The sequence below is a fragment of the Dermacentor variabilis genome, chromosome 3, assembly GCF_050947875.1.
Source record: "Dermacentor variabilis isolate Ectoservices chromosome 3, ASM5094787v1, whole genome shotgun sequence".
NCBI classification, from domain to species: domain Eukaryota; kingdom Metazoa; phylum Arthropoda; class Arachnida; order Ixodida; family Ixodidae; genus Dermacentor; species Dermacentor variabilis.
In genome coordinates this window covers 121832162-121859597 of record NC_134570.1, presented here as the reverse complement: position 1 = coordinate 121859597, position 27436 = coordinate 121832162, and the positions used below count along the sequence as shown (strand labels likewise).

The 27436-nt window shown below is 46.9% G+C and overlaps 1 protein-coding gene and 1 long non-coding RNA gene across 3 annotated transcripts; one reads left to right on the top strand and one right to left on the bottom strand.

Moving 5' to 3' along the window:
• Positions 1–14493: 14493 nt before the first annotated feature.
• On the bottom strand, positions 14494–26227 carry LOC142576248 (uncharacterized). 2 transcript variants are annotated; one of them, XR_012826811.1, is made up of 4 exons: positions 26126–26227; positions 21684–21809; positions 21401–21543; positions 14494–14837 (listed from the first exon to the last, which is right to left on the bottom strand). It is a non-coding gene; the product is annotated as an uncharacterized LOC142576248 (long non-coding RNA). The 2 variants fall into 2 exon arrangements; XR_012826810.1 differs by lacking the exon at positions 14494–14837 and having other exon boundaries at positions 18581–21543.
• On the top strand, positions 17285–18671 carry LOC142576247 (P2X purinoceptor 7-like). Its single transcript, XM_075686286.1, has 3 exons — positions 17285–17501; positions 17905–18108; positions 18507–18671. Exons 1-3 carry the CDS (start codon positions 17290–17292, stop codon positions 18661–18663), a joined length of 573 nt encoding a protein of 190 aa, XP_075542401.1. The 5' UTR covers positions 17285–17289; the 3' UTR covers positions 18664–18671.
• Positions 26228–27436: the final 1209 nt, after the last annotated feature.

The window sequence follows — 27436 nt, the reverse complement described above, 5'->3', positions numbered from 1 at the left end:
TCTCGCGAGCGGTTCTTCTTCTGCCTTCATGCACGATGGCGCGCTCTCGCGCGGAGGGTTGTTGTTGTTGTTGTTGTTGTCCTGAGTGGCCGTGGCACATACCCACAGTGGGGGATTGGCCAAGAATCGGGCGGTTTAATTAGGTGCCTAAATAATAATGATAACAAGGGAGTTAACAATTTGGGCGTGTGAGTTTAAAAGTGAACGTTTTGTGTTTGGAGAAAAAGGAAATAATCAGATGAAAACCGGGTATAAGATAATAATAATATTAACAATAATAGTTAATAAAAGATAAGAAATAAAAGAAAGCTATGGTTGGGAGGGAGAACGATCAATCTAACATGGAAATCGCCTGGTTTCAATTAGGTAATTTTGGATCGCCAAGCAAACATTTCTGTTGCTGAACCCAACAATGGAGGCTCCAAAAGATAGGATCACTGGCACTGATAAAGTTAGACCAATAGAGCGAAGCGGGATTTCGAGTAGTCGTTTTCTTATAATAGAAAAACGTCTGCAAGACAACAAGAAATGGTCGATTGTCTCCGCCTCGCCGCAGAATGAGCATAATGGTGAGGGGACCAGACCAGACCTGTGGAGGTAGAAGTTCAATGCAGGTATACGGCAGCGCAGCTTTGTTATGGACACTTCAATTTTCCGTGTTCGGCAAAAATCTCTGTTCCAAGGGTGCAGCAGATGTCCGTAATCCACAGAGTTAGTAATTGTGGAGCCTGATACTGACTGTATAATGATACTCCTGCGAAATCTAGCTGCAGTAACATAAGCAGTCAAAGGGCAGCAAGGAAGAATCGGGCCACTTATTGATGCCTTGGCTAGAGAGTCTGCAATTTCATTAATGATTAGTCCTTTATGGCCAGGCACCCAAATCAAACGCACGCTTCTCAAGTAACCAGGTACCAATGATTGAAATGTCCTCATTACGCGAGAATCATTAGAAGCAGTAAGGGAGGAGCACAATGATAAAGAATCAGTGACTATCACGGCTGACGTAATTGATGGTCCTAATTTGCGTAATGCCAGCACCACGGCCATGAATTCGGCTAAAAAAATCGGTATGAAATCTGGTAGCCGAAGAGAAAATGTCCAATCGAGAATCGGGGAAAATATTCCTACACGTGACTTTTCTTCACATTGTGAAGCATCTGTAGCAATTACAACGTTTGTTTGAAGGTTTTTCAGGTGATCTTGTAATATACCGTCTAGAATACGGTGTGGAAGTAATTTTGCATTATTAGGAAAGATATCATCAAATTGAATATCCGTGGCAACAGCTCTGTCGGTAATAGGAAGAACATCGCATATGCGCACGCCCAAACAGTCAAGTAATTTTTGCACGAATATAATTTGCGGATTATGTAGTCGCGGCCAGATGACACCGAAAAACAACGCAGGTTGTGAAATAAAGATTATCTGGGGATGACGCAGTGGTGATTCGTAAATCCTTAAGAACGTCTGCACCGTCAAAAGCCGGAACCTGCACGAAAGTGGCGGGACACGGGATTCTAGATAAAGAATAGAATTTGCAACAAATTTAGGAAGACCTAAACACAGACGTAATGCCTCTCTTTCTAAGAGGATTAGAGGACGGGACATGTAGGCTGGAGCTCCAGAGAAGAGCACGCAACCAAATTCTAATACAGGGCGAACGTACATACGATATATCATTAGGAGTGTATCTCTTCGCATTCCTATTCGACGACTGCTCAGCCTACGCAATATGCCAATTGCACGGGTACCTTTCCCAGTCAAATGATCTATATGTGAGCGCCAGTTGAGAGAGGCGTTATAAATAATTCCGAGGTATTTAACAGATTCCACCTGTGGTATGTCTTGAAGGTGGTAAGACAATGAAATGTGCACTATGTCACGTATCGGAAATACGAGAACAGCACATTTGCTGGCATTGAGTGTGAAGTGACTAGCATCTAACCACCTCTCCAGATCATAAAGGTAAGTTTGCAGTCGTTGGTATAGCGTGTGGATGTCGTTGGCAGATGCAAAAAACGCAATATCGTCTGCATAAACATAAGTGGTTATTTCTGGATGACAGGGTAGTGTGCTCATGAGAATATTAAAAAGTACCGGGGAAAGAACTGAGCCTTGCGGTACGCCTCTCGTTTGTTTGTGTCTAGAAGAAGAAACGCCCCTTTCGTAGCAATAGAATTCTCTTTCATCTAGATGAATGACCGAATCCACGCTACTATATAACCAGGAACACCACAGGAAGTTAACCGATTGATCAATATACTGTGCTCCACAGTGTCGTATGCTTTAGCGATATCGAGCGTCACTAAGGCAGCGTATTGCTTATGACGTCGAGCGAGTTGTATTCGGCTTTCTAAGTCGACGTGGGCATGCCAGATGGAGCAGCCAGCCCTGAAACCAATCTGACAGGGACTAAGAATGGAATTATCATTAATAAATTTCATGATGCGACGGTGAAGAAGCCTCTCAATGAATTTTACTACGTTTGATGTAAGCGCAATGGGCCTAATGTTCTCCAATACATACCTTCCTTCTTGTTTCTTAAGCATCAATATTACTTTCGCAAGCTTCCAGTGTAACGGAATCCATGCATATTTAATTGAATAATTCACCAGGTCCAAAAGAACGTTAGGCGATTCCTGTAACAATATATTTAACATTGCATTTGTGACGCCATCAGGGCCAGGGGCTGAATTCGGTAAACATAGTGCAGTCTCATTTAGTTCAGCTAAGGAAATTGGAGTAAAGCCATCCCAATGACCTAATGTAGAATGAATAGCCGGAAGCCTGGCCGTAAATCGATTTTCTAAGCCTTCGGCAATCTCTTCTAGGGAGGCGCTCAGTTCCTGCGGGCTCAAAACAATTGAATCTAATGTTAAGGGTGTTGGTAGCACCTTCCTAGCACGAAGGAATGAAAATAAAGCACGCTTATTTTTTGAATTAGATAGATAATCGTAATGTCTAATATCGTATTCCTCTTTGGCTCGATTAACAGTACGCTTAAATACACCAGCATGAAACTGATAATTTTTCCAATTGGTCGGGCACTGATTATGCAGAAGCATTTTCCAAGCGGCCTTTCTTTTTCTATAGTCCCGCGTACACTCATCATTCCACCAACGACAAGCGGTGCCTTTAGCCGAAGGGATGACAAATTCAGCTTGCTTCCGGGAATCCTCTAGTATTGAGCAAATGGTTGAAGCGATTTCCTCATCATTGGCATTGGCAAGTTTCGAAACGCCAGAACGCAAGAAAGTCTTAAATTTCGTATGGTCCATAAATGTGCATGCCTTGTATTCTAAAGATGTTATTTGACAATTGATTTCAAATGACACAGGGAGATTATCACTGTTGGTTGCTGATTCAACCGCTACCCACGACAAAACCTTGATGCCAGCGCTACAAAATGTCAAATCTAACACTGAACGGAAGGGTCCTCTAACAAACGTTACTTGCCCTGTGTTCTGGCATGAAAGGTGACTATCAATAGTCCACTCCCAAAGTCTCTTACCACACAAATCTGTTTTTTGCCCCCACGACACGTGATGCGAATTAAAATCCCCTACAAACAAAATTTCTTTTCTACATGCAGCCACAGCCCTATCAAGTTGACGCGTACTTTGCACACCGCTGGGGAAATAAGCATTTATAATTGAAAATGGATGGTATCCTGGGAGACATAAATCTATGGCCAAAATTTCACAGTCGCAGTCCATGATTTGAAAAGAAATTTTTGCCTTGTGACAAATTTTACTGGAAACAAGTATCATTAATCCTCCACCTCGCGAGTCTCTATCTAATCGGAAGGACCGAAAACCTTTTAAATGAAAATTTTTCTCTGGTGAAAGCCACGTTTCTTGAAGAAGTAAGATATCTGGATTGAATTGAATAGATAGGCAAGATAAATCTGTTGAAGCTGAAAATATAGAACGACAGTTCCACTGCAGCACTTTCAACTGTCCAATGGTGTTGAACGCACAGCAGCGGCAACTGCCGCCTTTAGAATACTTTCTGTAAGCACAGGCGTTGGTTGACTCTTTTTTGATTTTGGTTTCATAGTTGTTGAAATTGGGGACCCCATACGTTTGGGAGCTCGAGTGTCAAGTTCCATGTCTGTGACAATAGCAGTGTCTGAATAAGAGGGCTCATCCTCGCGTGTTTGGACTAGCGAAGTAGTGTGTGTGGAATATTCTGCAACTGTGGAAGGCGTCTCGACCTCGTTGCTAGGCGTTCGAGGTCTGGCGTTAGGTACTGGGCACTGCATTGGTGTCCTAGTGGGCTGCATTATTTGCATCATGTGACTGGAAATGATTTGCGCTAAGCAATCAGAGAGACTGGATATCAATTTATCCATAGCTTTAGCCATTGCTTTTTCCACAGCAGAGTCAATTGCTTCTGAGAGGTTAAGATCCATGCTTGGAGTGTTGCGCGCTGCAACACTAGAGTATCCGAAGGCCCTGTCTTTGATAACTGAAATTGCATCTCTTCGGGAGCAACGACGGCGGTCGATTATTTCAAGAATTTGTACTTCTTGAGCGCGAGCTGAGCAGTTCGAATAGTCTGCTGGGTGTTCTCCCGCACAGAGGCAGCACTTTTGAGATTGAGTAGAGCATGCACTTGAAGAATGACCATCCCCACAGGTGCGGCAACGCAAGCTAGACTTACATCCTCCTGCGCTGTGCCCGAATCTCCAACAATTCTTACACTGGATTGGACGTGACGCAAGCGGCTCTACACGGAACACAAGAGGCCACACCTTTATTTCAGATGGACATGATGTGCCCACAAACGTTGCAATAACAGATTCTGTCGGAACCCTCTCGTTATTGGCCAGTCGATTGCAACGGTAGATGGCAATGACGCCTGCTGCGGATAGCTTCTCCAGGGTTTCAGTAGGACTTAATCTGGAGTCTACGCCCCGTACAAGACCCTTGGTGCACGCAAGATGAGGCGGAATAAAAGCACTCACCGGGGTGGAAGCGAATAAAGTGCATTGCAAGAGGTCTTCTACACAGGTCTGGTCGGGTGAACGACACACTATACCTCCCCGTCCGAACGCTCGCACATCAGTGATGGTCTGGAAGTGGTTAGTTGTGGCCTTAAGTGCCTTCTGGACAGCCTGTGGATTCGTGATCCTGATGGAACCTCCATTGGTAGGCACAAGCGCCACAGGAATGGTACTGACGCCACTGCGAAAAAATAAATCTATGGGCAATTCATTAGGTGGTAGGGATGCTGACCAGGCGGAACGCGCCTGGCCAGGAGAACTGGTCGACATCAGCTCAAGACGGCTGACGCAAGGAATGCCAATCAACCAGGAACTAAAATACGGTTAATGAGACACCCTAAACCACCCGATACTCAGCCAAAACACCACTGCAGGTCAACGAAACGGTCGCTCTGTCGAGGCAAGCAGGAACCAGGGACAGGCAGGCACGAACAGGCAGGCAGGAGCCTGCCTTCTTTCTTCTTTCCCAAGGCTCACTTCGTTTTCCTCTGATCGCCGGCCTGCCCAAACACGCCCGCGCGGGAGAAATGTACAAGTACGCTAACTTTCCAAGAGCCAACGCGCGAAGAAGTCATAAACGCTGGAAACCGGGGCCGCGACGTGAGGAGATAATGGACGAAACAAGGGCAAGAACCGCTGCACTACGACAAGCAGCGCTTCCAGTCAAAATGCTTCCCACCTCGCGTGCGGTCGTGAGAAAGGCGCCTTCGTAACGCCCGCCGAAGCCGCTATCCAAAGGCTGCCGGTAAGGAAGACCACAGCGAGGCGAGAAAAGAAAATAGTATGGTGCAGCACAACACGGGGCCATCATTCACACTTGCATGGCGTCGGACGAAATCTCGCAGGTGGCCGCTCTCGCCGCGGTGCTAACCTACGATGCAGACATCAAGGAGGAAGCTGCCAAGCTCCTCCGGTAGGAATGCTAACCAGAACTACAGGCCACCGATGGCGATTAATCGATGGTAGTCGTCTTTACTCTCCGAGGAAGTGTGCACACTAATTGTATACGGACGCGCTGAAGATGCTATCCGGCTCACCAAGAGTATAGGCCCCGAGTACATATTTCATCAAATAAGCCAGATGGTCTGGGAGTGGTCAGGGCTCCAAGACGTCCGGTGGCACTGCACAACCTATGGAGGAGTGGATCTGGCCGCCCGCAGCGGTGGCGAGGGGCGTTCACGTTTTCAGGGGCGCCTCGTCTTCGAAAGGTGGCGACGGGGTTCATACCCGCTCCCCTTCTTTTTGAGAGACACCTGTCGATTTGAGGTATTTCAAGAGCGCTTTTGTGGCTTTCTGTGCCATCGAAGCGTACGGTATTAGTAATGAGACGGGGTGACTTCCTCGTAGGGTGGAGCCCTTAGTTCAGGCCCCATTGGTTCGTGCCCCTATGCGTCGCCGCCGGATCGTTTAAAAGGCAGATGCAAGGCACCATACATTTCATTGTCATCTTTCGGTGCTGAGACAAGGTTGCGTGTGCACTTTGAACGCCAACGGTCCGATTTCCACCAACAGAATTAAAGAGCGTTGATTTTCACAGCGCGGGTTTTGCGTCGCCTCGAGAGATGGCGCCACGCTCCTTCAGGCAATTTTCTTCTAGCTGCTCCATAATAAATTTGTTTCCTCCTCCTCCTCCTTCTAGCTGGGCCACAGAACACCTATGGCTGGGCAGTGAGGTTTGTCGTGCCGCCTTCCCTCGGTTTTCTTCTTCTATCTGCGCAGCGTTCATATGGACAAGTGCACAGTATGGCACGGTGTGGTGGGGTGTGCCGTTGCGAACATAAACTACACCCACTTAAAGGTTGTGGCTAGTATCCCCAACCAATCTGCTTTGCCAGTTGCCATTTCGTACTTACATCTACTCTCGATTAAGAGAGCCAGCATGTTTTTTTTTTTTTTTAATCCAGAAGGCACCACCTATTTGGGCACCACCTATTGACTCTTTTCACAGTGATCCCGCTGCCATGTTTGATCGCGTGGTAACGCGTCCATTACTTGCCTCAGGTGTCTCCATTGCCTCTGTGTTTACATTGGATGTACATGATGCTGGTGCGGCTCTGCAAACCTCTGTTTCGGCGAATATCGTAGGCGCTGACTGGGTGGACGACACGCGAAGCTTTGGCTACAGCTTCAAAGGAGAAGTAGGCGCTTTCGCAGCTCATTACGCTCTGTCCAAACGCCTCGAGCAGCGCATGCAGTCCTTTAAAAGCGGGGCTAAAGATGTATTCCAAGCTATCCTAACTTTCCGCTTATGAATTGAATGAGTATAAGTGGGTTTAGCTCTTCGTTCTTTGTTATAGCAAATACTTTTAAGCAGCGGCTTGTCGCGTTTCTGCCTCAGTAAAGCTCCCCGGGCGCGCGGTCACTATCCAATTGTTTATTTTCTGCCTGCTTGCTCGCTGGTGTGCTCATTTGCGATTGGGCACAAGGCTTGTAACGTAAATGTTCTGTACGCCATAATAGCTTGCAGCAAATGCGTATTATCGCTCGTCACTCGCTTACTGTGCGGACCGTTACGAAACGTTCAGCTTCGAACATTAGTGCGCTGTCGGTGTAGTCGCCGTCACCCACGCTTTGGTGCATTGATTCAAGTATGCGCCCGTTCCATTATACTTGATACGTTGGCGATATAATGAGCGCAAGCTTACGTGTGAATTTGCGTGGATGTGTGCAGATAACGGGCGAGAAACTTACTATATGCCAAGAAGCGGCGCTACTCCCTCTGTCAGCGAGCAGTACTCACTTGTGCAGACGCTCCAGGCTCGAAGTCATCTCTTTGGAGATTAGCGCGAGAACGCTGGCGGATTAGTGAATTTTTCTTTTCATCTTCGAGGGAAGCCGCGCGTCGCGAAGAGCCGGCAACGCGTGCAGTCCTTATGTGTAGAAGCTCTCCGTGAACTTGGACAAATATATTCATTCCGTTCCTAATATGCCACTCACAATTTTTGCAGCCGACTACTGCTGACGTCTTCACTCCGCCACTCCATTGTTTGCAGCATGAATGGAGCACGGTGTGTTAGCGAAAACCCAGTTGCATTTCCGACAGCTGATCGCGCATTACGGTTTCGTATTCGTGCGCTTTCGCTGAGGCAACGTGCGGCGCGTAAAATCCCTTGATAATTTGAAAGTACCGCCACTCTTTGAACTCTGCCGCCAATGCGTGACCTCCTCGCCCCTTGCGCGTACCCTCCGCAGTAATCACCCTTATTCATAAAGAACCATTTCTGTCTCGTTTGCGCCCGTTTTTCTGCGCGACGATTGGTCTCACAGACTTTGTCCTTGGAAACGCGCGGATCTTGCGCTTTGCTTGTTTTTCGTTGGCGCCATTTTTCTCCTTAGATCTGCTGGTTCAGCGCAGTGAACGTTGCACGCTGTTTCCTGTGGTATTGCACTAGCGATGTGCCGTGCTGTAGCGCGTATAACTGCAGCAAGAAGCCTAAAGATGGTTATGCAGTTTTTATGATACCACAAAGAAAGCGCGTGACGACTTGTGCAAGAAACAGTGGCTGCACAACATTCACCGAAAGAACTTTGTTCCTACAAAGTACAGTGTTGTTTTCGAGGTAAGGCGCCTTTCTTATTGCTAGTATCAAAGCGTTCCTAACGCTTCATTTTCTTTTATTCTTCCGGCCTGTTCATCAGCGTTTTTGCTGAGACAATTTGTACGTTGCATAAAAATGGGCGTTCCTTAGTATGCTGAGTATTCTGATAAGACTCCATGACCTCGCACATCGTCAATGGTTATTCAGTCGGAAATGCAGCACTATAGGTTCTGCTTTCCGCTGTGAACAATTATGTGCAAAGATATATAGCCACTCTATTGCACTTTTCGTGATTGTTAGAATCCGTTGCCTGGTTTACTGAAAATCGAAATAGTGGCTTGTAGAGGAGCGTTCTTTCCAGCTCACTTCGATGCGTGCGTCAGTCACTAAAAGGGACTGACAACCAATTTTCATGGTACCCATGTTTTTAGTGCAATGGAAAGCTTACCGGTCAGAGTGTCTAATCATGAAATGGTAACGCGCACAACGCCATGGAACATTTTTTATCGGAATTTTTCGAGCTGCAGTGAGAGTATAGTCGTTCACTGGAAGCATGCTGAAAACAGTGATAAATGAGCACGATAGCGATTATACGCCAGCATTAGACAGGGGTGATTGGAAATCACAGGGAGAGGCCTTCGTCCTGCAGTGTACATAAAATATGATGATGATGATGATGATGATGATGATGATGATGACTGGGAGACAGACAAGCGCGGCCGTAGCTGAGAAAGTATTATTTTGTTTATCAAGTCGATGTTCCTGCGTTTCATGTTTTCTGAAGTGTTAAAGTATTTCTGCGACAAAAGCTACGTATTTTCGTGGTTTTCTCTCCAACTGCGTTGGTATTTAACCAGTAAAACGAAACCAATCGGATCGAAAACAAAACGATGCTTTCACACGTGATACGCAGTTCAGTGCGCTGCCGTAGCCATACGTGCGCTTTTGATTTCTGAAGCATACAATAAAGCGTAAGTGTCTAATAATGTACCAACTGCAATATTAAGCAATAATTATGCTCCACTTAATAACAGTCAACTTGCGTACAGTAATCTCATAGACTACATTCGAAGTACCATGCTTTCACCGCCAGGTCTCGCTACCTACTGGTTTTTGAGAGTTTCTCCGCCAATTAAAAATTATAATTCCTACTTAAGTCGCGAACAGCGTGCTGGATTCTTATCACTACAAATCATGGTCATTTCATGTCCATCAACGTCTCACAACACATTGTGGCCATTTGTCAGTTCCTTTAATATACAATGAATTCAGACCCTGAAAAAGAATTAACGGCAAGTATACCCGTGACACTGCGGGTGATGAGTGCTATACTCGCGGACAACTTTCTGCGACTATGAAGAGAAAGTTACAGAGGCAAAGCGGGCACAAGTGAGAGCGCTTCTGAAGAGAGCCCCGCGTTTTTAATGCACGTTAGTTTAACCTGGGGGCATAAAACCTAAACATATTATAAGCAACAGTCAAATCAGACAGAACACGCCACTGAATGTAAAAGCTTGCTTATTTTGCGGCTTTTCCCTTCCGCGTCTGGGCAAACGCGAAACCATAGCACGTGGAAGCTGCGTCGACTCTGCGTCATTTGCGAGCAACGAAAAGCACTGTCAAACGCTGGCAGACTGGTTGGCGCGGTAACACATGTGCAGAAGCACCGACCCCGTAGCTTTCCCTTCATAGCCACCGAAAGCTGTCCGCTAGTATAGTGAGTCTACATTGCGTTTTTAGTGCGCAAGCATTCTTTGGCGAGTACCCCAGCCCCGTCACGCGAAAAGTGCGATTACTTGTATGTGCACCAAAATATGTGATTTGCAACAGCTAATCTGGGGAAATGTTTATCCATGCAGCGGTCACTTCCAAAAGTGTGTGGAAATTTTGTAAGCAGAAATTTTGATCAGAGCAAAATAGAATCAGTGGAATTAAAGGGACCCTGAAATGGTTTTGACGATTTTCTACAAACGTACTGAGTCGTTAGAGTAGGTCCTTCTGATCATTAAGTGACGCATCTATGTGCTCTGCGTAAAGCGTGTAATTTATCATAAGGTTTTAAAAATGCACATCGCTGCCGATCGCAGCACTCTGCGCGGCGGAATTTTAAGCAGCCCCTACCCATATGACGCAAATCACCCATATGACGTCAGTGGGGCGAGCTATCCGATTGGCTGCCCAGGGCGCGTCACCTATAATTTTTCCACCTTTATGGTGAACAAATGATGTTCGTAATAGTTGGAATGTTAGTTAATTTCTTTCTATAAAAAGAAAGTAACAGAAAGGGAATGCACTAGAACAATCTTTCAGTACACTTAAGCACTTCCGGCGCACACCAAGTGTCGTCTGCTTGCGTTACAACGTGTTCTGTCTTTGACGAGAGCTCCGCCATCAGTGTCGGTCTGTCTTTTCGCGAGCGTTATGATTCGACTTTGTTGCATTGTGGACTGCAAACGTAGCGACAGACAATATGTCAAGCTGCGACATCGTGTCCCTCTGCAAGCCAGTAGACGAGCGGACTGGCTGCAGCGCATCGGGCTGCCGTTATCCGATCGTCGCCAGGATTTGCGCGATTGCGGCTGTCGCTCTACACCGGAAGATTACTAACGCAATAGCGTTTCGCGAGTCCGGTATTAGGGTAAACGCAAGCGCAAAGGGGACAGGGCCTGGCCGTGTCCCCTTGCTAGGGTGGCTAGAAGGGGAGGTGTAAATACCGGCGGCGAAAACGTGACCCCACAGCGCACCGATGCCGCGGGGCGGCGCTGTTGACCGAGGCGGGGGAAGCAGCCAGACGAAATGAGCGCCTCGCCAGCCTCGCGTCGGCTGCATCTCTAGAACAGAAGTGAAAGTGAGCCCGTTTCAGATATCCCGGGCTTTCTGCGAGCGTCAAAGAATAAATATTTATCATGAAAACGATCTTACGTCAGACCACATCATTACTCCTGTGAAATTTTACGGGCCCAGTTCGCACTGTATCGAGATTCAAACGCGTTTTGTCTGTGCACATTTCGTGAAGCGGCTCATGGTGTTAAGGGCTAGTGGGGGGCTTCGAAATAATTTCGACCACTTCGGGTTCTTTAACGCGCACTCGCATCATACGGCACACGGGCGCCTTGCATTTCGCCTCCCTGAAAATGCGACCGTCGTCCTCTAGATCAGCGCACTCGATCACCTTATGCGTGACGCACGCATAGTAGTCATTCACCCTATGCAATCACCCTATGACGTAGTCACGCACAGTAGTCAATCACCCTATGCGTATCAGGTAATGTCTCCAGATTAAGAGACATTACCTGGTAATTCGTCTCGACGTATTTACAAGCCACTTTCTGTCTGCACTTGCACACCTGTAGCATGTTATTTTGACGCTCATATAAGCAATTTCCCATGACTGCAGACAGTGAAGCAACAGATCTGGTCATGAAATCGTTTATTTACAAGTGAGGAAAAAAATTGTGAAAACTTTACAACACACAAGGTTTCAGTGTTTTCCATTTCTTCTCACTGCCCTGCTGATTGACACCTTTAAGCAAAAAGTGAATCCTTGTGAGGCAATAAAAACGTGTAACTGAGGCTGTCAGGGTAGCAGAATGGTCCAGGCAACCAATTTTTGGCATATCACGAATTGACTGCAATATTTCGGCCACAGCTTTGGCTATGCAAGCGTGTTACACTGAATGAACGAGTGAGTTTCTTTTCAGGGGCATTTACCAGCTTATAGGACGATTCTGGGGGATATAAAATGCCCCCAAGGTCCCGCTCTTTGGATGCCTCTGATGGAAGTTCTCTGGGGATATTGCCTTTATCACTAAGACATGCTGCTTTGCAGTCTTCACAATGTGTGGGCAAAACACGCCTTCTCGCCACATAACCTGCAATGTAATAAACTTTAAGCCGTGCGTCGCTGCGGTGCTCTACATAACTTTGGTGGTCCACAGCCACTTGCACGGCATCTGTTGGCACAGCCTTCACGCTGTCTTCACTGTGGCTTTCTTGTTCAGCCAGCACCTCTTCAACAGATAACTCCAGGACATCCGAAGACACATCGCCGTCCTTGGGGCTCCTTGTGAGGCTCTAGAAGCTAAGACACCTGGATGTGCACAAGCAACATTAGTTACTTAAAGGGATAGTGAATAAAAAATTTGTCGCCGAGATTTCTGTCTCAAGTGATAGCTGTCGGACCGAGAGCGACCAAAACAACACTCTTTCTGAGGAGAAGTGAGCGAAAAGTAATTATTTTAGTAAATATTTCTCAAATCACAGCACCTACCGGCCTCCTCCGAAAGCTCTGGCAAAACCGGATATCACGTCACGCTTACCCACCTCGAGGCCCATTGCGAGCGATCGTCCACACTGAGCGCGCGTAGGGGCGAGTTGACGTTTGCAGCAACGCGCTTTCTTTGTTCGACCGTCCTATTCGTACCGCTTCGTCGTGTGAGCTGTTCGAAAACCTCGTCTTTGATCTCGTGGATTTGTGGTTTGATGTGTGGAGCAGCCGTGTCAACGCCGCAAAATGCCGAGGGTCTGCTGTGCACATGTGAAAACGGCAGGCATCGGTAGTCTTTTTCTCGCGTACTTGTTCACGCTGTAGTTTTGCGCACAGGTGCCGTTTGACCGTAATTTGTCGTTTGTACGACGTTCTGAGCCAAATGTTTGGCCAATTCTGCCAGAATAAATCGAAATCCGCATCGTCTGAAGCGACGGCTGACGAAAAAAAATTCGCCGACATGAGACTGGTGGCGCCATCTCGTGTGCACCAAGGGAAGGAGTGCTCGGCTGCGATGAAACAACGGGACGCTGAAACCGCTGCGCATGTACTCGTTCACTCCGTGAATAACAAGACGTTCCTTGCTTACAGAGGCGCATTTCAGTCACTGCACATGCCTGGCTCCAATCCTCACCCGTTGCTTCATCGCATCTATTCTCAAAACAGCTACTTGCGCGCATCAAGCACCTGCCGCGCGAGAGTCGGCAGCCGACTGTTATGCTCACGCCGCCGGCCACACCTGCTCCGATGGCGTAGGTACAGGGAGATCTACACGCGTCAATATCTTCAACGATTTCTACGTTTTTTTTGTACAGTGTGTACTCACGGCACCTGTATTGTGCATTGATGGCTTTCATGTTTTACGCGCTAGCAGCTACCCATCCAAGCGGGCGGAGCAAGCCGCTTTGCGCAGAACGCAGAGTAAATTCCTTACGTCGCCTGACATTGCATAGTCTGAGGTATAAGCGTCCTCGCTCTGTTGAAGCCAAACATGGCAAAGCGTTTGCGTGAGTGAATCACGCTGGGCGCACCGCCTCGGATGCAACACTGTCAATGAGGCGTGCGCCTCTCGTCTCGCTAAAACTCATTCGTGACAGGTGCGAGCTTGCGATCCGAGCCGCAGGAACCGCGTTTAAATCTGGTTTCCACATATGATGCCGCCCATGATCTCTCGAGGCGAACGCGTGTACACGGAATGCACAGTGTAAACACCACTTTGCTGGTTCAGACTCTCTCGGCACCGCGGAGGGGGACTGCTGCGGCGGGTCGTCGTCAATTTCGCTTGACGACGCGGACGGATCGTAGGCATACGCCTTTATCGTTCGTGGTCGTTCAGTAGGCCGCTCATCCAAGTCGGAGTCATAAGTTCCGCTCATGCTATCGCTCTCTCTAGAACTTTGCATTTTGCACTGCGCAGCGCGAGGAAAACAAAACTGCGCAGCCGGCCAGCTCGCTCCGCGGCTGCTGAGGGTAGGTGTGACGTCAGATCCGCCGGCTTGTTGGCGGGAGCGCTTTGCGAGTGACGCGGTGGCCGCTCATAGAGAGTGAAAAATAAAGCCATCCGCTCAAAAGTAACCCGAATAATGACTATATACTATAGCAATCGTGTCTTAGGAATGCAATTGTGGGGTTTTCTCTATATTCTTCGATTTTTATTCTGTATCCCTTTAAGCATGCCGAACTTCTGCAAAACATTGGTACTATTTACCAAGCTTGCACGTATACATACCTTATGACTAGAATGAATTGAGGTGGGGTAGGATGATTGTTTGCCCCACTCGCTTGTCTCACAACGCCAAAACATTGCTCCAGGCGGTCTTGGCTCAGTTTCGAAGTCATCATGTACATGATGTCAGCATTGTCGGTAAGGTACTTTAGAAGGTGTTTTGTTGAATGGATGGTCATCGTCAGCCCCTTAGAAGTACTGTTACTAAGAAAGCCGAGCCCATTGGAGTGAGCCTCCCATTCATCAAGAAACGGAAGAGTTTCATCAAGGGTGGCCTCTTTCTTGCTGCTCCGTCTGAAATACCAAAGAGAACAATCATGCACCGTTTTGAGAGAAAAACTATGTTAAAATAACCTCATGACTTCTGCAGGGAACCTCGACGTCCTATAAGCTGGTAAATGCCCCTGAAAAGAAACTCACTCGTTCATTCAGTGTAACACGCTTGCGTTTGCAGGCAGGGGCACGGAAGAGATACCTTTCCTGTGGTTTTCTTGCACCCAGTATCACATCCGGGCACAAAGCTCCGTCTTCTTTTTCGCTGCCGACTGCATCTCGCCCTCGAATTACGGATTGTCGCGAGGAACACTCCAAAAGGGGCGCCGAGACCAACTGACAGCGGAGGCGCAGGCCAGCACGGCTACGAGTCCCCCGCCGCGAGCGGCAGCGCCACATTCCCCCTGGTGGCATCGGTGCGCAAGGGGGTCACGCGCGCCCGAAGGAAAGCGCCACCGGTATTCACACCTCCCCTTCTAGCCACCCTACCCTTGCGTGTCGTTTCATGGGATGAACAGAAGCGCAAATATGAATGGTCTGCACGGTGCAGCCACCTGGTGGCATAGAGCTCAATCCGACACAGTAGCAGTAACAAAATGTATTCTTTGCTGCTGGTGTAAATTTTTCGCAGGAGTGTAATCGTCGACACGTTGTTTTTGTAAATGTTTAAAATATTTTGTACTTGGTTAGAGCAATATTAGCTCTTTCTTTGGCTGGTTAAGCTCTGCGCCAACGGGTGGCTGGACCGTGGAGACCGATCAGGTGGCTCACGTACGTCTACGCCAAAGTTCCTTCATCAACAGATTGAGTTTATGCTTCCACCATTCAGTCGAAACGTTCCGCTAGCGCGTGGTTAACGGAATGCCAGACACGTTCGGGGCTACGACAGAATGCTCGCAACTCACGTTGCTTCGATAGCTCTCGCTTGCGGTCGACGGCCAAGCGGCTAGCGGAGAGGTTTCGCGCGGGCGGGGGCGGTCTCCAAAACAACCGGAAGTGGACAATGTGACGTCGCATCGTGACGCAGAACCAGTGAAGGCGGAGCTTGGCCCCGATGGCTCGGCGAACGAGTTGAGGAGGAAAAGCATGGCTAGGGAGGAGGGTAACTTGTAATCGCTTGTAGCTCCATTATTACGTAACGCTTGACTTAAATTGTGGTGCGAATGTTCTACTTAAGCTGTACCCTACGCGTCTACAAAATTTGTCCGAACCCTTTCAGGGGCCCTTTAAGACATTTAATCGTTATAGTAGTGTAAATGTAGGTGACTGGTAGCTTTATAAGCGATAAGGAACCATATAAACCCCACCCCCTAAATATAAGTAATAATAGAATACTCATTGAGATACACAGGGCTCCTTTAGGCTTGGGTGAACTGAAGTTTTGGGGTTGGCCAACTTAAACTTGGGGATAAGCCAAGTTGAAATCTATGGAAGGGGGGGGGGGGGCAACTGAGGTTTGGGCGTGGGCCAACTTGAAATTTTGGGGGGGGGCCAACTTAAATTAGGGGGTATGCTCATGCATACTTAGACAACTTCAGTGCAGTTTCTGCATTACCTTTCAGTTCTTGAATTTGCTTGGAATTGGACTGCCACACACGCATGAGTGGGTGACGATTATTATTTGGTTTTCTCACAGATACAGGCAATGTGCAGGGGGTACACATGATTGCGCACGCAAGCTCGCACTGAAATCGCGCAACCGTTCTATTCAGTTTAGAGACTACAGCGCAAAAGCTACATTCACACTGAGAAGATAAAACATGGACGGACGATTCACTCGCGTCTAATTCATTATAAGAAGGCACGCTGAATATATTATCTGCGATGCACATGGGTGCACAGGCAAGAAAAATGATATGCCACAAGCAATACTAGATCAAACGCACAAAGTAAAAGATGTTATTATCATTTGGCAGAAAGAATGTCTGGAGTATAGAACTCGCTTCGAATCTACTTTTACTTGAGTATGACCCATTCATACGGCTTTTAAAGGAGTACTGACACAAAAATTTTCGATCTTGTTTTTTTTTTCTGCTTTAATAAGTAGCTCATGGCCCAATAATCACGGCTCAAAAGCTCATTTACTTCAGAGCGCGACAGATAATTATTTGGAGCCTTATTTGTAACGACCAGTCCCAGTTTCGGTTTCAGAGAGCACCGAGATGGCCGAAGCGGCCGAAGAAGGTATGTAAGCACAGCTAGGCACGTGGTCGCAAAAACCTCTGACGTATGCTCTGACGCAACGCCAGCGCGACCCTGGCGGAAGAAGCCGCGAAGAGTCAAGACCTCTTTGCTTGCTTCTAATCGCGGAGGTTCCGGCCCCCGTCCCCAAGGCCTGTGTGCCGGGGACGGGGAGTAGGGGCCTCCTTATCCGGCGGTACCATAAAGTTGCTATCATCATCATCACCCTGGCGCGCGAGCTTCGTGTTGCTAGTTGGTCTGCTACGCCCGCTACGCCTGCACGTGCTTCGCGATGTCCTCGCCACCATCGTCGTCGTCGTCATTTTCGTCATCGTCGTTTTCGTCGTCCAGCGGCGACGATTTCCTGGAGGCAGGAGTCGCCGCCGTATTAGACGTGGCCAATCATCACTTTCGTTTCAACCCCCTAGAAAACAACAATTGGTATATTGCGGCCGGCGACACTGAAAACAAACCTCAAGACCCTCGCATCGGCCACGTTCATTGGTAAGACACGGCAAATCGACGTCGAACGTCGTGGCCTCTGCGTATTTAACAGTAGCGTGTATATATTCTCAACTCTTCGCATATAATTATTCCTAAATTTCATGGCGTCTAAGAACAAAAATGCTGCGGTACATATATACAACGTATCTGTTGTGTTTAGGCATGATTTCTTATATCTGTAGTTCAATGTATCCATTGTGTTTAGGCATGGCAATTCCATGCTTCAATGTACCTACATTTTATCAGGACGGTTTTCGAATAAGCTACGGCTAATTGCTTTACTTGCTTTATATGCCGGTTTAACAGCATGGACAGCTTGTGAAGACTAACTACGATGCGCAGCAACAACGGCGAGTTGCAGTATCCCGTGCCACCAGAGCGAACATTGCATGTTGTATCGCAGGTGCCGATGTGGACGCTGCAGGGCAATGGAGACCCAGCTCGAGTCGGTGTGCTGCAGAGATCTTGGGCGTGTGGATGCACTCAGGGGCAACGAGGCATGCATTACAACCCACCCCACCTTTGTTCAGGCTTGCCTAAACGTGCATGCCCTTGAAGTGGCGTGTTATGCCCCCGTGGAAGACCGCCCGGCTCCAGAAATCCACAGGTATTTATTCGCACCTTTTCCACCGTGGCCTCGACTCGAAGCACGACGTTCGCAATATTAGATTTTTCGCTCGGAAGTTATTCGTGATCTCGCGTCGTAACATGACGTAATACTCCATGTCATCTGTCCAGCCTTCCGTGTCAGTATTCCCGCCCATCAATCGTAGCACGCGCGTAACTTATGAGAGACTTGCAGTCGGGGTCACAAGTTTGCGGATCACGGTATCGGAAAATGATGAATTGCCCGCGATTCCTGCAGGGGTAATGAAAATATTCAGCCTTTCCTCGGATGCCGCGGACCCTATAATTTTGACGCCGGCTGTACGCTACAGGAAGCGTGACCGGCCACTAACTAGCGTTATATTTAAAATTGTCCTAACCTTTTTCATATATTTCCAGGCGGTACAGATACACAGCATACCGCCAATTTGCACGGTGGGTGTGGCATCGGCTGGGACGGGGCAACAGAAAGGTGCTGCCCAGTTGTGTCGTTGCTGCTGTGAGGGATGCCTTCCCATCTGAGGTGTATGCAGGTTTTAAATGTCCGGATTATTAAAAAAATAAACAAAATGTGTGTGTGTGTGTGTGTTGTTGCAATGCTATGTAATGAGAAGAGAGTTCAGGACATCAGGTTTGCATTGCTGGTGAAGTTACAAATTGCCTTCTCAACAAATTTGAAAATGCATATCATTTTTATTAACATATGTGACACTATTGCTTACAGGGCTGCCACGACCAAAGTCTGTATCACTTGTGGCCTACACATCCACAGTCGACTTGATAGCACAGGCTGGTATTTCAAGTGCAGTGAATACAAGGTCATACTGCAGTCTTATCTGCTCAGTCATTGCCATTTTGATTTCTGCCCATCATATAATTTCCATTCATCATTACGAAACAATTCAAGCAATACATTACAATATATGAACACTAGAAGCCCTCAGAGGCACGGCATGCATTTAGAAATTATTCGCTTTCTTTACATGCACAAACCAAATGGCTACTTCTGAGTGCAATATTATAAAGCAGTAAATGTGGTGCATCATGTATTTGTGTCATTTTTAATTGCACTGAGGCGTAGGTACGCAAAACATTTTTATAGGGCATAATGGCTTCTGTGTATTTAGCTACATTGTATTAAGCAAACACACCTGCATGCAGCCCTCACACATAGGAAACTGGCTTGTGTAAAGTCAGGCTTCTTGGCCTATTTGGTACAGGTTCATTTTGCAACAAATGGCACAGGAGTAGACGACGCACATTAGACTAGACAAGTGCCCCTGTTCCACAAGAGACAAGAAAGTAGTAGCTCCGCAGTTCCTGATGATGCACAGACCATCCTAAAGTTGCAGTTGCTGTCAGTACAGGCTTAGAGGCACAAATTTCAAACAGAAAGTTTAAAGTTTTCTTGATCTTTCTTTTTCATAACCCTATTGGTATCTCTACTCTCGGTTATATTGATAAACTGAGAATACTGTAGTCAGACAACTATGTCATGGCCCCTTTCACAGTAATAGCTAGTATAAATACAATGTTGCAGTGCATCAAAAAGTAGAAGTAGCAGAAGGAATGAATGTTTATTAGCATAAGAAACGTAACAAGCTCCAAAAGAAAACTAGGGTAAATACTGTGACAATGGGTTGCGTTTATTTACAGGATGGGAGATGGGGGGGGGGGGCATAGCTCAAAGTAGGTGATCTACATAGAAAATCACAGTACAGTCCAACTTCATTGTCTTCTAACCTGCATTAGCATGTTTCATTTCCCCATTCCGCTGACAATGCCCAGTGGGCGAGTCAATCAGGGGATTGATGGTGGTAAGGCTTGAGGCATGTGACGCGAGTCAGCTGTGTCTTGCTAGAGCGGTGACCAGTACCTGTGAGACGAGTGATCCACCTCAGCATTGTTTTGGGAGTGACGTCCCAAAAGTGCGGCTTTCAGTGCAGTGAACAGGTGCCCATTCATACGGGATAACAACATGCAGTTCCATTGGTGACCACGTTGTCAGCACACATCTGTGTGCCATCATGATTTGTACTCGAACAACCTCGGGCACGCCTGTCTGCTGCTACTCTGTCTTCTGCGCACCCGTCACTCCTCCTCCGCTGATGCTGCTTCCATGATTAAACCAGCAGTGGGTGTAGATTCTTATGACGATTGTTTGTTTCATCTGGTGTACCCTCTTCTCTTTAAAAAAATATGACGAAACCTACTTCCGAACGTCCCTCGTATTCTGATGCAACCGCCATGCACAACAATTACAACAACAGCCCGCCAAGAGGAACTGGTGAGACTAATCATTAATTATGATGTGCATGAAATTTCACTGCATGAACATGAGGCACACAGTTACACACAGACGACAAAGAAAAGCATGAGGAAATGAGAGATTAGCTACTGCAAGTATCGGCAACAAACTGCTCATAAAATATAACACTGCAGTGTACGAGGTAACCTTTAGGACATTGCAAGACTATTTGCTCTGCACATTTCCTGAATACATAATGAAGTATACAACTGGTACGTTAGTATTACAGTTTTCACATTACTATTGAGAGGGGCATACTCATGATTAAATGAAAAGTAAATTGTTTGGTTTTATATGCCAGAACCACAATCTGATTGTGAAGCATGATGTTAGTGGGGTACTTTAGATTAATTTCAACCTGGGGTTCTTTGATGTGCGCCCGATGCACGTACACAGGCGTTCTTGCAATTTGCCCCCACCAAAATGCAACCGCTGTCACTTCATCACACAACTTCATGCTTATATCATAAGAAGCCAGCAAACACTGACACCAAGGACAACACAGGGGAAATTACTGGTGCTTAATAAATGAAATAAAGAAACGATAAATTAATGGAAATGAAAGTGGATGGTGGTGTCAATGTTTGTTGGCTTTTTATGATATGTCTAATAAAAATCAGGCCCCTCGGTTAACAACCTTAACTTTGTGGTTAGCAGCATAAAGCCATAGGCACTAAGTCACCACGATGGGTACATGCCCGTTATGCTGGAAGTTACAACCAGGGTGATGGTCACTGTCCCTGGACTTTTATTTGACTGCTACAGCCAGTACTTGGTCAAGCAAGTACAGTGGTGGGAAGAAAACATTCCCCTCTCCCTCGGGCACATTTAATGCCCCTTGATTGAAGCTTCGACAGCTTGGACTAAACACTTTGGATTGTTGTGGAATAGATAAAACATGACCTTGCAAGATCCCAAGGCCATCGACAGTAATGCCCTTTCTATTGCGGGCTCAAACAATAAAACAAAATGTTGTGCCACTTACGCCGCTGAACTGTTCAATGTAGGCTCATACGTTTTGTCGTGAGTGTTGTCCTCATGCGTCATAGATGGCTCTGAACATAAAGGTGTAGAACTTCACTGCTGCACTGCCTCCATCAACAGGATGTCCGGCAATTCCAAGTCAATCTGGCATGATGGAAGAGCAATGAGGCATAAGTATGCTAAGGGTACCCCATTGAAACCAGCACATAAAGGGTTCCATAATAGCTCCAAGTTTGAAGACCACCAATACAAGCACACATTCCAATGGCGTGACAGGAGCTTACCCACTTCCTTTACAGTTGGGCTCGTTTGGACTTTCGCTGCTTTTGTTATAGTCTTCAGAGCCACCTGAGAAGCCTGGGAAGAAACTTCAACAAAGCACCGAGTTTGTGCGTCCAGCTTTACTCGACCTGTGGAAATCAGTAGTCAGATGTTTGTCTTAAATCAAGTTTTCATTTATTCTTATATTGCAATTATTTCTTGATTTTAAATAATAAATATCTGCTGTTAACTACATGTACCTTACGATTTTTATATATCTTGCCTTCAGTAGTCTCATGGACGTTTTCATACTTTAAAATTGCCAAATTATCTAACGACATGTATTGGGCAGGTCTACACTTATTGCAATTCGTCAAAGGTCACAGCACTGTGCAGCGCTTCAGAAGTACGAAGCTCTACAAAGAGCGCATAAATTGAAATGTCCACTGAAATGGCAAGACCTTTCAAATGTTTATGTTATTTGTATATGTCCTAACCTTAGTATAATATCACTTTCTTATATCACGATGCTCGTTAACTCGTTAACCTAGCCTTTCACTCAGAAAAGCTCAAAGATATCTCAATTTTTACAAATGTGACTTAATGATTTGTCACTTGCCCAGTCACTGGTCAGTATATCACTCACAGCACCAAGTTGCTAAACGGTAATCGTTTTGTGCTAGTCATCGACACGGTGCACTTTTTTAAGAACCCACCTGCTACATTTGTCTGCTACATTGGCCTCATTCATCTCATAGTCAGCGCTGAGGTCCATCGACACAGGATGTGTGGCAGCTGGCTCAAGCTTCATGTCTGAGCACGACAGCGCAACATCGGGCATCCTTACATATGATGCTATCATTATGCATATGCACCGCTGCAAGTAGTATGAACCTGTTGTCGAGAACGCTTGGGCAATGAAGCACGTTTCAGAGCAAGATACAAGTAGTGGTGAATAGTCGGCACAGCATCAGGCTTGAGGGCACGTAGTATTGGTGGACTGCGCTAAGTTAGGCGGGTTTGGTTTAAAGCATGCACACTCAAAGTGAAGGGAGCAAATCTGTTCTTCAGCGGGGTCCAGTCTAAGCGTCCAGAGCTGCGCACAAACTCGCTCCACTTATGCCAGTGTAGCCTGTCGTGGGGAAAATGATGCATCGCTATTCCCAACCCTGAATGTGTTCAGCAGCAGTCAACGATGCAGTATATATGCGGCATTGTGCTGTACTCGCAATTCATGCATGATCAGTGCAGCGCAGTCAAGCTGATAGTGCGGAAAATCGCAGACACGACCAAAACTGTTGCGTAATTCTGCAGTTGCAGTGACACAGACAGCATCCCACTACGATTAGCAACCGAGAAGAAGAGCACGCGCAGCAAGCAGCATGGCAGCCAACGGAAATTCGTAAAGTAGCGTTTTCTCGGTTGTTTACATTCCTTTCTTAATGTCGATGTCGCGAGATGCTGCGTTTTGCGGTTGGCTGCTCACACGTACTTTAAAATTGATTTTAAATATGTTGTAGGCTATATTTGCCGCTGACATATTGCCGATGATGTGTGTGTGCTCACGTAAATTGATCTCACTCGTTAATACGACTTCGAAATTTTGTGTCAGTACTCCTTTAAAGGGTCCCTGAAACAGTACAAACAAATTTTGTAGATGCGTAGGGTATAGCTAAAGTTAATCATTCGCACCACAATTTGTGTGAAACATCTCATATTAAGAGAGCAAGGACAATTTAAAGTTACCCTCCTCCATAGTCATGCATTTTCTCCTCAACTCGTTCGTCGAGTAATCGGGGCTAAGCTCCGCCTTCGCTGGCTCTGCATCATGATGGCACGTCGTGTCGTCGACTTCCGGTTCTTTGGGAGTGAGTGCACGAAGCCTCTCCAAACTTGCCGCCAGCTGTTTCGCAGTCGACCCCAAGCGAGAGCTATTGAAGCAGCGTGCGTTGCGAGCATTCTGTCGCAGTGCCAAACATGTCTGGTATTCAGGTAACGACAGGCGAGCTGGGTGTTTCGGCAGATGGCTGGAGGCATAAACTCAAGCTATGAAGGAACTTTAGCGAAGACATACGTGCGCGGCCTGATCGGCCTAAAGCACCTTGATCATTTGAAAGTAGCGACGCTCTCCTCCTCACGGCACTTTCTTCCTTGATTCTCCTCGCCTCCCAGCTGCACATGGCATGCTTTTTCTCCTGGGCTCCTGCAGGCGGGCCGCAGCATTCTATGGAGGCGTGTTATTTTGGGCCAGTTGTGCGCCTCACTTGTGTCCAAATGCTGATAACAATATCTATAATTCTGAAGGCAACGATTATGAAGAATTTGATTTTTTTCATAGAGCTGTATGAATCGGATATACTGGTGTAAAAGGAGCTTTGAGGCGAGTTCTATACTCCAGACATTTTTTCTGCCACATGATGAGATGCTTTACTTTGTGCATCTGATGTAGTATTGCTTGTGGCACATCCCCCTGTGTATGGCGTATTAAGCGAAAGCCTTAGATCTCAGCTTCAAGGTCGCATTGTGAGCTACAGAAAATATCACGTGACCGAAGGAAGGCCGGAACGAACAGCCATGTATAAGGGATGATTAGTGATTAGCAAAGTTAAGTAATGATTGATTAGTAATTGGATTAAGATGAATTGAGGTGTATTAAGGAGAATTCAGGTGGATTAAAGTCAGTGAAAGTGGATTATGGTGCATTATGGTGGATTAAGGTCGATGAAGGTGGATTATTGTGGACTGGGGTGGATTAAAGTGAATGATGGAGGATCAGGGAGGATTAATGTTCATTAAAGAGGGTTGGATTAAAGTCGAACATGACCTAGGGTGGATTAAAGTTAATGAAAGAGGATTATGGTGGATTAAGGAGGATTATGGTTCTTTACAGAGGATTAGAGTGTATGAAGGTTGATGAAGGAGGATTATGGTGAATTAAGATGGATTAAGGTACATTAGGGAGGATTAAGGTGGATAATGGATTAAGATTTATTACAGCAGGCTTTACAACCTTAATCCTCTTCATCCACCTAAATGCTCCTTCATCAACCTTAATCCTTATTCATGCACCTTAATCCTGCGTAATAGCCCTAATCCACCTCCATCAACCCTTATCCATCTTAATCAGTCTTAATCTTCTTTTATCAGCCCTAATTCACATTAATCTACTCTAATCGAGCTTAATCCTCCACCCACCTTAACTCTCCCTAATCTAGGATGGTTGCTTGGGCTAGTTAGTAACTCATGATAAAAAAAATGACGTACAGTGCAAAGGACAAGGACTGCGAGAGACGACATACACAGCGCTCCTTAATCATTGTTCATGCACCCTAATCCACCTTAATCGGTCCTATCACCCTTTATCATCCCTATTTCACCTTAATCACCCTAATGTGCATTAATCCTTCTTCATCCACCTTAATCCTCCTTATACACTCTAATCCATCTTAATCCTCCCTGATTCACCTTAGTTCAATCACTAAGGAATCATTAAAGGGGTTGGGACACCAAATTTTGAGGCTATAAAACATGTTGTAGGCTGCTTCCGTATGCAAGGACACCCAGAACGAGGTATTGGACGCTGCAAACATTTCAAAATAATTTTAATTCAGCTCCAAAAAGTCATTAAAAGCTCCTTCTCGTAGTCGAGACCCATCGCTAGCGCGGCAGTTATTACGTCACAGAGGAGGAACGAAAATATTGACGTCATAGCACACTAGCGGCACTAGCACAAAAACGGGACGTATGATGCATAGAGTTTCCTACAAATTTTGTAGGAAACTCTATGGTATGATGAGTAGCGATGGAATGCCGATTATGTTGAGCCGAGCGACCGAGCATAGCCTCCACTATGACCGAGCTACAGGCATATAGAAATCCTTTCTTAATGCAAAGAAAGCGTGCAGGCACGGACACAAGAGAAGTGGACAACACGAACGCCGCACGGCGGCCCGCGAACGGCAAACTGCGTGTGGCGAGTTGCCGTGCGGACGGGCCTTACACGTTTGAGTGTAACGCAAGCCGGCCGACTCCGAAAGGGACCAGGATATGCGGCGTTCCTGTTGTCCGTTTCTCTCCTCGCATAGTCGCATAGTTCGGTAGCTCGGAGCGGTCTCTCGTTCGCTTGGCCTTTCTCAATGTGAGGGCCCGTCCACGTGGCCGGCACGGAAACTCGCCGCACGCCGTTTGCCGTTCGCGGGCACCCGTGCGACGGCGGTTTTGCTCGCGAACAGCGAGATTTCCTCGCCGTAGAGAGGGCGGGCCCGGGACCCATTTGTGCGGCAGCCGTACGGCGAAGCGGCCAATCAGCGACCGAGGAGTAGTCACTCTGACACCGACGGCAGCTTCACCGCCTCTGATCGTTCAGCTCCGCCGATATCGTCGCTAGGCCTTTTCCGGTTCACTCAAAGCTAAACGGCGCTTCGGAATGAATCACCGACTCTTACAAGCCACAATATTTTCTTACCGTTGTTGTCGCTCTTCGCAATAATTATAATGATCGCGACATGCACTTCGAATTGCCAATTGTTAACCTCTGCTAGCGGAGCGCGCGTATGCGCGAGCAGACGACGCAGCATAGTTTTACGTCACTATTTTTTGCGGTCCACGTGACCAAGCCATGTTGCGTTTCCTCCTCTGTGACGTCATAGCATGCCCCAAAGCCCAGAAACCGAAACCGAAATCGCTCGGTATAATAACGCTATTATTAAATTATTTATCGGATATATATGAATCCCGCTGCGTGTATCGTGCTCCCTGAAGCATGACGCAACGTTTGAATCAACAAATGCATGAACGAAAATTTTGATGTCTCCACCCCTTTAATTGAGCGCTTCAATCGCACTCTTGGCGACATGCTCACCACATACGTCGCGTCGGACCTGTGGTCGGACCACTCCAATTGGGACATGGTTGTCCCCTTTGTAACGTGTACAATACCGCGACTCAAGCAACCACAGGTGTTTCACAGTTGTGTTGTATGGACGAGAACCCTTGGGCACGCTCGAGACAGTATTGTCATACCAACGCGATGTCTCCGAATTTAAGCCTATATCAGAAGTAGCCAAGTGCGCTGAAGAATGCCGCCAACTTGCCCGCACCTTGACGACCGAGGGTCAAGCTCATCAGAGGACTCGACATGACAGCGACCTGAGCACTGCCACTTTCCGTGTCGGCTCCCTCGTTTGGTTATGGATTCCACTTCACGTTCCCGTTCTGCTGTTGACTCAATACAACGGACCCTACCGGATCGTCGCCCGTACATCTGCTGTAAACTATGTGGTCGAACCTCCATCTGACGACCTGCGGCGTCACAGTCGTTTAAACCGTATTACATGATCCCCTTATCGTGTCGTCACCGTCAGTCGCCACTATGGCTACTCTTCTCTCGCGGGGCCATTGAAATGACGAAGATAGCAAAAGCGTTCCTGAAGTGAGGAAGACATACCCAAGAAGTCGGTATCGCTGCTTTACTCGTGCTGGCGCTCAATTGGCTGGAGCCGCTAGGCTGCTCTCTGCGCTGGACACGACGTGACTGGGAGACTGTGATTCCTGCTAACCATCAATAAATATCGTAGCAGTGAGACTAATTTTGTCACAATATTGTATTATACGTCGTCACTCTGTTTGAAGAAAAAAAAACGAGGCTCTGTTAAAGGGACACTAAAGGCAAATAAGAAGTCGACGTGGACTGTTTAAATACCATTGCAGAAGCCTGGTAATGCTTGTTTTGGGCCAAGAATAACTAGTTTACGAGAAAATTGTATCTGTGACCCAT